Source organism: Argopecten irradians, chromosome 10, assembly GCF_041381155.1.
Source record: "Argopecten irradians isolate NY chromosome 10, Ai_NY, whole genome shotgun sequence".
In the NCBI taxonomy this organism is placed as follows: Eukaryota; Metazoa; Mollusca; class Bivalvia; order Pectinida; family Pectinidae; genus Argopecten; species Argopecten irradians.
The window spans coordinates 41,316,444-41,330,063 of NC_091143.1; the positions used below are offsets into that span (position 1 = coordinate 41,316,444).

A 13,620-nucleotide genomic window follows, 5' to 3' on the forward strand; every position below is an offset into this window, starting at 1 on the left:
TGACAACTGAATTTTGACCTCTAAAAAGTGAAATTAGGGAATCGAACCCCGGTCGCATTGATACATTACAAGTGTGAACTACTTGAGCTGAATCCTAAGGGTCTAGTAAAATGAATCTACATCATGATCATGACTATACCGTACATACATTTTTAATCATTCTAACCTTATAGCATTTATACTTACGTATCAACTTGATCTGTTCAACATTTAGATGCATTATTGAAACATTCTCTTAATTTTACTTAGAAGAAAAACATTTGTTTTAATGAACACATATTTTGCATGTATGTTTATAAATATTGGACTAAAGAATTTGTTCGTGCAGATTATATCTGTTGTCTATACATGATCATATATTTATATAGGTATTATGAATAATAAAAAGGTCCCGCATTACCCGATATCAATATACACGCTTATAATATATCAAATTACACACAACCATCCGACGGAGACAATGGTCCGCCAGATGGCGTTTGTAGGTATATATTTTATGGAATATCATATTTCATAACTATAAAACAATATGTGTTAGCGCAGTAATAATGATTTCCTAACGTCACACTAATACGAAAACTACAATAGTAAAACTTTATCATCGATATTGAAAGAAAAAATAACTTATTAACAGTACAAATTGCTCAAAATATGAATATCAATTACATATTTCATTGTGTCTGTTAATATTTTTTTCCTATATCATAAAATGACAGAATGACATAATTATATTTCGCCGATCAATATCACAAGACATTCAAATGGCGTCCAGACATTAAAGACTCACCAAAGACCATGATTACTATAAAAACTGAATTAATTTCTGTAGAAATTAAGAAAGATATTTTAAAACCCTATTGAAATAAAAAAATATTTTGTTCAACAGCCATACCTGCCTTCACCAAAGGTCTGTTACTGTACTATCCCAGACAGGTTGGCCCTGGTAACGACTTTAGCCTTAAAAGGTTGGCTTGTCAGGGAGAGAGTTTGAACGGCTTGGATTAAAAGTTCAAATCTGATGCGATATGTATGAATAAAAACTTCTAAAACGTTGGCGCGCAACTCCTGTTGGGCCAAGCACCGATAAATGTAATGAATTTACCGCTTTAATGCTCCTACATGATTTGAAATTTTATGTAAATCCAAAAGCTTGCTTTTAATCATTTGAAGTCTTGTATAGGGTATTGAGAGCTAATCGGTTTAGTGTGAACATGTGCACCTACTAATTTATATATGATAGTTGTCCGTTTTATAAACCATTTGTTGGTGACAGACGGGACCTATACATCACGCATTTAGAAAAATCAACACATGCCATAAATCCTACCACTTCTATTGTTATCCGCTTTTGGGTAATAGACTGACTGAAAGGATTTTTATTGTTTTGCTTATATATCTATATACTATAAAACTTATTCGATCAAACGTTGAATAAAGATCTCTGAAAAATCTATCATAGTACCCTTGAATAATGTCTTTCGTTGGAATTGTGTGTTTCAGTATCAAATCAAAACAGTTTTACAAAGAACATCCTCTGCGCATGAAATCATGTAAAATCCTTTTAACAATGAAATGCAGATTTAAGGATCGAATTTCTTCATTGTTGTGTAACTCAAAATCGAAGCTATGTTTTGTTGATTTAAATCAAATCGCTAACAGAAATTTTTTAGAATTCTAATCAAATTTTAGGTGTTCTACCCATGAGGTCTAGGCTGGACGTTAAGAAGTAACGGTAATGTAGTAAGACTTAACAATGGTTGTTTAAATACCGGATTATGTATGAATAATAATAGTTTATACCCGCTGACCTTGTCTACATGGTTTCTGTAGTATTAGGGTGTATAGGGTGGCGTATACATTACATATAGACTACATAAATATACATGTATATAGATACAACCTAGACAAATAATACTCACAATAGGAAATACTACTATGGTGACTTTTTCAGATACAGAAATTTCAGTTAGAGAGTAAAATGAGTGGTTAAATGCTCAGAAAACGACACAATATGTGTTACAGAATGTATATACCCAATTATTTTGAGATATGAATTTATTTTTTTTAGATATCTCACTAATACTGGTTGTTTTTGCTTTCTATCATTTTAATACATATCAAAATTAATTCCAGGCAAAAAAAATATCTGTAATAAAAAAAGATATAAGCTGCACTAATTCAAGATTTTTTTTTTAAAGTTTTTGTCTGTGATAGTGTGCTTATAATGATAAAGAAATATTGTTATATATCCGGAGCCTTCATTGTATAAATAATTACCATGGATACATATTGCATCACGTTGATATCATGGGAACTCCCATATCATTTAATAATGCGATGGAAACAGAAAAAGATCAACATGTTAATCGTTGTCAAAAAGAATATTGTCACTCGATTTAGAACGAGTTTGGCATTGCAATTTTGTTCCAAGACGATTACGATAACGTGTTGTGTCCACAATATCCATTTTCTTTACCATATTCGGCATTCATCAGAAATTAGATAATATAAAGTTTTAAACCATTCTAATACCAATTAATATTTATATATGAAAAACATTATTGTTGTAATTACGAGACAATTATCTCAATATTTTACGCTAGCTTATATTGTTACTACGAGATAATTTTCTCGTAATTACGAGAATATTTTTTTTCAGTTTTTATTTTCTGTATGATACTACTGTCGTGGAATGATGATATTCCATGCTTTCAAAACATGAATAAACGATGGGAAAACTGGATCATCACCCAAACTATAGGCACATAAAATGTTGTATGGGTAATGTGATTATTGAGGTACCTACATTGGTAATTTTCCTACTTTATCAAAACGACTTGCTTTTATAATAGACATTGTACCGCTGAATTTTGTCTACGCATGTAATTGACACATGCTACGTCAAAAACGACGTGTGCGTTAAACTGTAACCCTCATTAAAAACCTATTTTCGCGATATGCGGTCGCAAAATTAATGACTATACTGAAATAATTTAACACCAATCTTTAGTTCACCACATGATATACCCTACTGTGATATCAATTACTTTGATAAAGACCATTGTCTGATAAATGATAGAAAACCGAACTATGAAAACCTATTCAAAGTTTATTAATTGATAGTATACTTCCGTGATTATTACAGAGAGAATATGAGAAATGCTTTCCGCCTGTGTGAAACTACCCACTGTTCACCAGGTGTAATTAAATATCTTGCTGAATTTCACAAACCTCAAGTAATGGAATACATCAGGAACTATCATTAACGCATTATAAACGAGTTATATACTCGAACCAATTTAAATAGACTCATGAAAAAACTGATTATTTGATAGTCTGACGTCGTGCACATATTGGAGTAGAACAATTTAACATATCATATACTCTCTTGCACTCGATTAAAGAGCTTTGGTTTAATAATAAATCTGCAGCGATTGTGCTTCCTCGAAAATAAATAATAAAGTTACATTGAAATGCAATGCACCCATTGGCATTCGTGTTAATGGTTTCATATTTAAATATTAAATGTGCAAAATTAAACAAAGCGTAATAACTGCACCCCATGACATACGTAGTTGTGTTTACAGAATGGTTTTGATAATGATTTTACCATCAGTCTGCACCGATGTTTTGTTATATAATATAGCATGCGTATAGACATTAAAATAAAAAAAAAATATCATAAAGTAGCAGACCTGCAGTGTCGTTGATGCGGAATTTAATATTTCATTCCTGAGTACAAGGAATTAAATCATAAACAATTTATAATTCAAATGTGCTTTAAAGAAATGGGTTTGACTTTAGACACAAATATAAACTAAATTGCATTACAAAGCACGGTAGAAAATAGATTTATCTTTTGCTTATTAGAACCACTAAATGGAACACCAAACAGACATAAATGTCTTGTCATATGTTTTGGTTTTGACAGACGTGCATAAACAGTGAAACATGTCAAAATTGATGCACATGATACATATTTAACAGTCTGCGTGAAAACCTGTCATGTCAGTCAGTTGCAATATACAAAATATCCACATTACATATCACATTGCTAACATACAATATGGAGGGTAAAGTATTGTAGCGCTGTATTGCTACCTTGTAAAGTAAGTTAAATAGCCAATATATATTTATGGCCGATGACAGACATATCACAAAAGGCTATATTTATTGAATAATTGAAAAGCTGCATATTACATATCCTTTTTGTGGTTATTTTTTTCTAATTTAAAACTCAAAATTGATTTTAACAAGGTTCTTAAAGTGGAGGCATTATATTCTAAAATGTCCTTGTACATGCTCGCTCATTTCATGTTCATTCAACATTGTTTGAGTAAACACTATCTTGCAACTAAAAGGAACATGCATTACAAGTTTGCATATTGCGTCACATAGAAAAGTGTAATACAAAGAAATATTGTTGTATTTTATCTTACAAGACGTTTTACCATCTAAAACGTATCCGTTAAAATCAAGAATGCATTTTTTACTCGAGGAGCTGCAATTCACAATTACTTCGTAACAAAACCACAACGTATCCGTTAAAAATCAAGAATGCATTTTGTACTTGAGGAGCTGCAATTCACAATTACTTCGTAACAAAACCACAACGTATCCGTTAAAATTAAGAATGCATTTTTTACTCGAGGAGCTGCAATTCACAATTACTTCGTAACAAAACCACAACGTATCCGTTAAAATCAAGAATGCATTTTGTACTTGAGGAGCTGCAATTCACAATTACTTCGTAACAAAACCACAACGTATCCGTTAAAATCAAGAATGCATTTTTTACTCGAGGAGCTGCAATTCACAATTACTTCGTAACAAAACCACAACGTATCCGTTAAAATCAAGAATGCATTTTGTACTTGAGGAGCTGCAATTCACAATTTCTTCGTAACAAAACGACCGAGCAACAATGAAATATACGTACCTATATCATCATCTCTAAATGTGGGATAAAACGTTGTAAGCTGTGGCCTCTTAAGAATGGCTCTCCTGTTTGACCTACTAGGTATAGTAATAGGCCACACTCCCATTGTGGTGCGAGAAGGGAACGCAGTTATAGGCTCCCTTCATGAATTTCGTTTGTTTATAAAAGCCATTTTCGGTAGCAGAAGCCCGACGCTGATAAAGGTCGGGTAGGAAAAGTCCGTCTGCCCACCGATAGCCTATACACAGAGTACCATTTACTAACTTCCGTTTTGTAGGGTTAATACAATGTTTGACATATCGTCTGAGTCGCTGAAAGGTTTCTGTTTACCTATAGTTATCAGTAGGCCCATTCATCAATGTATTTAGTTCCATGGGTTTCAAACCATATAATCGACTTGAAATGCTTTCAATTATGTCCACTTTCATCTGTCAACAGCGGTAGGGTATATGAATAGTGACGAGAAGATTATATTTCCATATCCTTAAATGTCCTTGTACATGTCATTCATCAGGCGTTTTTATCGTTTTAAATTGTAAATTTACAAGTGCGTTTAATTCTACCCAAAGACATAATATAAATAGAACTCTATTTTCCTACTGAAGACCACTCTTGATATATTGAACACTCCCTCTTATCTGTAACGATTTGCCTCTTAAAGTCATATGAAAACAATATCTATATTTGCTGACAACACAAGCACTCGACCATGAAAGTGACATGCGGAATACATTTCTATATCCGTTACTGTAACTTTAAGTATACATTTAAATACAGAGAACATGACTTACCCATTATTCTCCTATGAGGGTTATACTTTAAAACTAAACATTAAAAAAGTCAGGGATCACTGGCAAACAAAGTAGATTTTTGACTTATTCTGTTACATATGTAATCGTTTGTCAAAGACAAGATGGCGGTTTGGGATTAGGGCAATATACCTAAAGTATTTTAAACAATACATATATACGCTTCATGATTGCTTAACACTAAATAAACCTATAATCATATTATTCATGTAAATGACCCAAGGGAAATTACCTTTGTATTTAATACATTGTTCCCCGTTCACTACAGTGGACAATATACTCTATAATGAAAAAAAAACTATTGTGTATCATTTCTTTGCCGTCACTCATTTACTATACCGCAGTATGGCAAGGTAGAATGTGATAATCTTAGCTTTTATGTTTATCATTGAAAGTTAGCAGTTATACCTATCTGTGAAATATTGAACTTGTAACCATTTGAACACGAATTCGTTAAGTGGCAATATCAGCCAATATCAACCTTTACATTATAGGAAAACAAAACGACATTGTGGAGAGGAATTGAATACATTAACGATGCATTCTAAATCCGAGCATGAAATGGAAGTTCGCCGCACTGCAATGTTATTAAAGTATTTGTCATCGAAAAAAAAAACATTAACAAATGATTAACTTTTCTATTTTGTGATATGTGCATCATTCATTGTCACTATATAGATAACAGACCTGCTGTAAAGAAGGCACTTTCTTTGATTTCACTTTATTGACTATTGTTATACCATTCACTATCACTTCAGTTTTAGACAGCACACACGCGCTCTTCATTTGTAGTTCAATCTAATTTTCAAAATTTATCAAAGAACGGTTAATAACAATTACACGTAATCTTTTTTTATCAATGCTTCATGTAGCTTCAGTACTGTTCAATTTTAAATACATTTCTAGTGTCCGTTTTAAAAGCCTTCCAATATTTGTATCTTTGAACCTTAATAATTGCTGATAAGAAGAGGGAGAAAATACCAACATTGACGACACCACCTATTATGAAAATGTACCAAAACACTGATAGTTCTATCTAAAATATGCCCTAATTGCTCAAATGATCAATGGAGATCTAAAGGATTAAGCACCAACAACACAATAAACGAACGACACTGATGTTTCCTAGCCGATCATTAAACTTAAAACTGACGATCCCTGAAGCTTCCATTCTTCGCTTACGGTACATGCCACTCTTAATACCACCTCTTTGTCTAATCCTCCCCTTTCTCTTTCTTATTATCTCTCTCTCCTTTCTCTTTGTTTTACGTTTTTGTTGTTTTTTGTTTTTCGTCTCTCTCTGTGTATATTTGATAGTATAAGGTGTGTGTGTGTGAAGAATGAAAGTGTCTCTGTTTGTCATGTCAAACGAAAAAAAAAATATAAAAGATTACAAAAATACTATTTCTAAAACTAACAACAGATATGATTATCACACACCAACAGCCCTGTTGCTCGTACTTACCAACAACACTGACGGCCATAACCCAATTATCATTATAGACATCAGCAACAATTACTTACCTACGAGTTCACTCGTCTCTTGATTCTGTTTCTGGTTCTGCAGTTCTTCAGTCCTAGCATGAAGAGCGTCGGCTGCGTTTAGGATGTTGTACATATAATGATGTGACGGATCTGTGTGGAGACAGAGAAAATAGCGCAAGTTTATTTTATGTTTGTCGACTTTGCTAATATATGGCTTACATTTAGTACCGAAGTTTATACAGAATTAATAGGTTCGTTGGGTGGCTTACATCTTCAAACGAATATGCTGATGAATAATTAAACACTCATACTGCTTAAACGTAGGTATATGCCTCGATCACTTCGTAATCACTTCATAACGCCATCCTTGACAGATTAACAGTGTTGCATGGCAGATAGTTAATTAGACATAGTATATTCATATCAATATTGATGACAGAACACAACAAAGTCAAAAACCTACACATATCAAGCATCGTCCTTTTTGGCAATAACAACAGTTCTTAATACTTGTATAAAATGTGGTTTGGTGATATTTCAACTAGTTCTTCACATAGTTACGTAAAATTATCACATTATATTTGGAGAAAGTTTTTCCAGGTACGTTTGCACGTGTGTCAAATACCAAACATATGTATTATTAAAGTTCTCATGACTTCCAGTTCAAGCAGCCACCATACTATTATAGCAAGGTCACATCTTGTTAGTTTCACTATCATAAATGATGTTTGAGGTAGGGCACATTGTATGTGTGTGACTCAAATACAACTTATTCTGAACTATATATTTAGAAATCGTAATATCAGTGATTGAACCAAACATTATGATTATGTAAGCCATGTTTGGGTATGGAATTTAATATATCTCGGTATTGCGGATCAGGAACCCGGCGTACGTGCTATAAGTTAGAACGTTGTTCTATGACAATGAAACATGTGGTGTACGATCTCTGTTGCTATAAACTTAAATTACAATGCCTGCTGCTTATCAATCTAATCACTTCAGATTGACGCAACCTATGTAATGAACATTTCACCAATAACAGACACAACGATTACCTGTTATCATGGACTTCACACCTGTATTTACCTTAGCACCTGTCAATTAAACAGCAGGTCATAGAACCATTCGGTCTAGTGTATTAAACTATCTTTAATATTGATCCGGGAGTATTTGTCAATTTTGAAGAGCAATATTAATATTGCATAATGCCTTGTTGTCGATAGCATGAAGTGGATATATCTTTAAATTTATGAGTCAATCTTTTGAAATATTATATCATATAATTTATATTAGGTTTATTCTATCAAGCATCAAAATACCACTGAATATAATATTACATTTTCGATTGCGCGTTAGTTATTGGTGCTGAACATACGTAGTTGTTGTTGTATTTTAGAGAGAATCAGCGACCTTTGAATACGCCCTAGATGTAATGTTTCGTAATTATCATTATCTGTGCATAGTTACAAAATCTGACTGCACTTCCCTCATAACAATGTTAAGATAAATAAGAATCTCGAAAAGTAATATCGATAGTTGTTCAAAATGGTGGTGAACTACAAGTTGATCGTCATCTTTGATTTATTTGTTTTAATCCTGCTACCCTATACTTTCTAAGATTTCATTTTGTATATAAGTGCCACAATATATTCATAATTTTGTTACATGTATATATACACGCGTATTTCTAAAACCTACGGCAACATCAAAATTTTCTATAAGTTGAAAACATGAGTATTATATTTCCATAAAATGTAAAATTATCCCCAAAGCTACTGTAATTTATCAAAGCGTATGCAAGAGCTACTTCCATTTTCACCAGATTAATTTCCTTTCTACACTTAACTACCTTCGGAAGTAAGATATTTCAGGTAAAAGTGTTATCCAACCCACATACATCTCAAGATTTATTTAATATTTGTTCTATTCTGTTTGCTCGGTCTTATGTCAATAGATTTAAATATATATTTTCAAAATGTTCTCGCATTGATTATAGACATGTCTGCCCCTTTGTAAACATGCTTAAGCACTACACAAATACAGTTCTTTCAAACTGAACTCTATGGACTAATACATCGAATAACACTTCAAATTGTGACACCAAGTATTCAAAACTTCATCATTGAAATACATTTTGAACCCAAAGATAAATTATTCGCAATGCAAACATAATTGCATGGAATATTCTTAAACTGAAGAGTATGTGGAATTAATTGCAATGTACATATTTACAAATAGCGTAAATGTGACCTAGTGGCACATTGATATTTCGTTTAGTGCAGTTTATATGTTTAATGCTGCTTTTGTAAGTTCATAAACAGAAGATTTTATTAAGTAAATACTACTTTTAAGATAAGTATAATATGTTTCTTCAAATTACAGCTTACCATGGCTTCTCTGAAGTATTGTTATATATTTTAAAATGAAAAACAGTAGTGGGCCTCCAGTTCCTTACATTTTTTATTTACCTAACTCTGGAGAGCCTGTGCTTTCAAAAGGTAGGTAACTCGTACTTCTCACAAACGTTTGGAAAGTATTACATAACATTTCAAAAGTAAAACCAGAGGTTAAAATGCATATACTTCAAATGCAATATATGAATTACCTAATTGAAAGAGTAATGTATAAATGATTGAATTTATTGCTTATAAGAAGGACTATCAGAAAATCATAAGAACTTATCCTTATGTTGTCACTTAAGTTGATAATATATTTATGCGTATAGTATTATAAATAGCATAAAAGGTATGTGTTACCATATAAATTTGTAACAAAACTTTAAAGGGAATACTGTAATTCAACACACTAATCCATATCAAATAAAAATAATTTATATCGGTTTTAAAAGCATTAGTCTTCAGAATCAGTTTTAAACAAAGCCTGTTGTAATAAAAACGAGGATGTTTAAGTGCAAAAAATGACTGGATAGTATATAAATAGTGAAACTAAATATAATTCAGCAACATTTATGAAATGACATATTTGATATAATAGTATATACGAAAAATAACTTTAGCATACGGAAAGAAATTAACCTAAACCTACCTGTGAAATGTCCAGCAGAGAACGAGATGTGAACCCTCCAGGTTTTGGCTTAGATCTGAGCTAATTGGTCGATTAAAATGCATTGTAGTCAAGCAAAAAATGCCATATATCACGGAGCGTGTCCTGAGAACTCCACCAAGCTATCGGCCAGATGTTAACAATACGCAGGTCAATTTAAATACCGGGTTAATATTGATATAAAGTCTGACTGATCAAAGACATGTAATATGTCTGGAGGAAATGGTCGGGCATTTTCATTTCATTGCTATAGAAAACGTATACATGCGACTTTACGCGAAATTTAATGGACGTTTTATAAGGTAAATAGCAACATTATGTTTGTTTTGTGGTTTCGTTGTTTGTTAATGGTTCATTTACTATTTTAGGAATGGAGAACAGCTAGTAAGATAAGGCGCTGATTAGTCTGGTTAAGTTATAATTAAAAGTGACCGACACACTCTCTGTAATCCTTTTTACTGTAGGTAAATATTCACCAATAGCGTACCTATGTAACAATACGGATCCCACACCTGCAATAATCAACAAAATGCTTTGTGCAGCATTTTCATAGCCAAAAAACAGAAGAAAAACCTTGCTTGTACGGAACGCCTGATAGAACACCTACCTGTGTAGCAGTAATTCCCCAATACTGATGATAGTACTCCAGCTACGTTCCACAGTGACAGTAGGCCTACTAACTACGTATACTCCGGCAATAATACATAATTAAACCACCTCAGAAACACAGCTGTTAATACCACCAAACTCGCCCAGCCATAAACATTGGTCCAGACATGCTACGTGGCATTCTCAGAACATCTGACTGCTAAGAGATATATTGAAGTTACATGGCCAACGCTTTGGTCAGTTCTGTTAAAACTAGTGATGTTTTGTATGCCTATATGTTAAGTCTTAGGCGTTCTTGAACATAACTAAGTTGATACTGTAAAAAGTGTGTTTGCAGTGTTGTATCATGATTTGAACCTTAGGTATTACTTTTGTCTTGTAAATTATTGTGTTGTTTGTAAATTTTGACAAAATATGCGAAAAATGTACATTTCAGGAAAACATTTCAGAGGGTTTGTAACATATTTATGTCACCAAATAACCATGGCATTATGTTAACTAGGAATGAAGAGTATTTGTTTGATCGCGTTAGTGTTTACAAACACATACAAATCGAGTCCTTTAATATTTTACATATTGTACAATTCGAAGGTTAATATTTTTCTATTGTGTTGATATTAACAACTGCAAATGAAGTATTTGTATGTGTGTCATGAAGTATATCAATAGTGCCCGAAATTTTCTATTAAACGCCTAGCAATACAGAGTCGGAGAATGATAAACCAAATGTGAAGTGTGCTCCAAAGTCTTTAAATATGCACAAAGTAAACTAGGTCTCCTAATTCTCTTCCTAATTCACTGATGACACATTTCAAAGGTGTTTCACTTGACCGACTTATTTCCATGCAATCTTTAGTGAAATTATTAATGCATTATCCCTTCGTGACATTTGTATCAAAACACTATGTACCATAAATCAAGTATATATGTCTAAACACAAAAATAATCTATTTTATGAGGAAATAACAAAAGCATAAAACTATAATAAAATTCACTCACCCATGAAATTAGGATCACTGGACCATTCTCCAGAGGGGTCCAGGAATTGTGGGATTGATGATGAAGGAAAGCCAGCATCCTGGAGGGACATATTGGCGAAGTAGGCGTTGATTGCTTCTTGTTGATCCGCAGGGGTGATCTTGTAGGGTTCATGGCTTGACTTCGGGCGTTGATCTGAACTGTTGATTCTAACCGGCTCATGACTTGTCTTTGGACGTTGATCGAGGTATGACTGCAAAAAATAACCAAATCGGTATTTTCAATATGCGATTATATTTGAAACTTAAAATACCATGGTCAATATAATACACAGTATTGTGTTTATGCATATTTTTAGTGATTATTCCGGTCCGGAATTCAGTGTCGCCAAAAATGCAGTTCGGCAGAAAATTAGAATGATTTAACTGACCGTTCTGTATTGATATACAGAAGAAAAAAAGAACAAAAGATGGAATCGCAATGGTAAAGGCTTTTGTCATAGCATTTCCATTATTTATTATTCAAATACCAACTATACAAAAAGTATGAAAACAATGCTTATCCGATCAAATAATTGACCTGCAATCAACGTTGAACCAATACATAATGAATGTGGCGGTTTGACATCACTATGTGAATTATCATCATTTAGTAACCTCTGTCAAAGGATATTAAATCAATGGACAACAAGGTGAAATGTTTTAGTGTCATAATTATTATAGACCATGGCTGTTGATGGTTTGGGTGGACTTTTACCAAAACATCTACCATAAAATCTCGTTATCACCTAGAGCTGTTTATAAAGTGTTACCACAGCCACCATAAATGAGGCAATGGTAGGCAAGTAGTTAAAGTGTTCCGTCAACTTACCACTAGCCTACCATCTGTGGGTAGGGAGTTCGAAACTCAAGCGGGATAGTTTTCATTGACAGTAGGACGGCGGATTGTTTCCGGCTAATTCGTTTAAAAAACCTGACGCATCCTTAAATGATCTACCGAAATATTGTATTTTAATGCAATACCTTATTGACCTTATTGAAAACTTACTGTATATGTATTACTCCCCTACTCACAAAAGATATAATATATTTCCATTGTTATAATACCAGTATCATCGTATTATACCCGCTATGATACAATTAGTCAGCATCAAGTAGGCCGATCGAGTACATATATTGTACTACACAAGAGATAACTGATATTAATCATTTTACCTGTCAAATGAATGGATACAATTTATTTACAACCGGAAACGTTTGTCATACATTCATACATACACATACAGTGTAGAGGAATATCATCACACAAGTCTAATTTATTATCAATTTTTTGTTATAAAATATTATAAATATTGAGTACGTGTTGGAATTCCTTTCTTATTTTCTATATATTTCTATATAACGTTTTGTGGAGTAAATCAACTAGAAACGATATAAATCTAATGACTACTAGTCCAAAAATTAAAAAAAAAAAATTTATTTATTTATTTATTTTTTTTTTTTTTTAAATATGTTCTTTTAAAATTAATTCCAAGTATGGCCTATATTTTCACTAGTTTGAGTCTTGAGTGGACTATGATGAAATATTATTAGACAGAGAGAAGTACTCTAGGAAGTCAAAAAAAATATCATAAGTAGTACATGGTTAGTCGAAGTATAGAGTCTTCAATATTGAAAGTATTGAATGGAAAATGTAATCAGTTATTACTAATAACAGTGGTATAATGTTGAGATA

General features: G+C 32.6%; 2 protein-coding genes across 3 annotated transcripts in view; one reads left to right on the forward strand and one right to left on the reverse strand.

Annotated features, from left to right (window-relative positions):
• The window catches only part of LOC138333927 (uncharacterized), a 35,931-nt gene that overhangs the window by 12,280 nt on the left and 10,031 nt on the right, over positions 1-13,620 (reverse strand). The window contains exons 2-3 of the mRNA XM_069282591.1: positions 11,908-12,139; positions 7,273-7,383 (exon numbers count right to left, since the gene is read on the reverse strand). Of these exons, the coding sequence (XP_069138692.1) occupies positions 7,273-7,383; positions 11,908-12,139 (343 nt within the window). The remainder of the gene's footprint in view (positions 1-7,272; positions 7,384-11,907; positions 12,140-13,620) is intronic.
• The window catches only part of LOC138333928 (uncharacterized), a 67,640-nt gene that overhangs the window by 2,284 nt on the left and 51,736 nt on the right, over positions 1-13,620 (forward strand). The gene's annotated exons all lie outside the window — the stretch shown is intronic.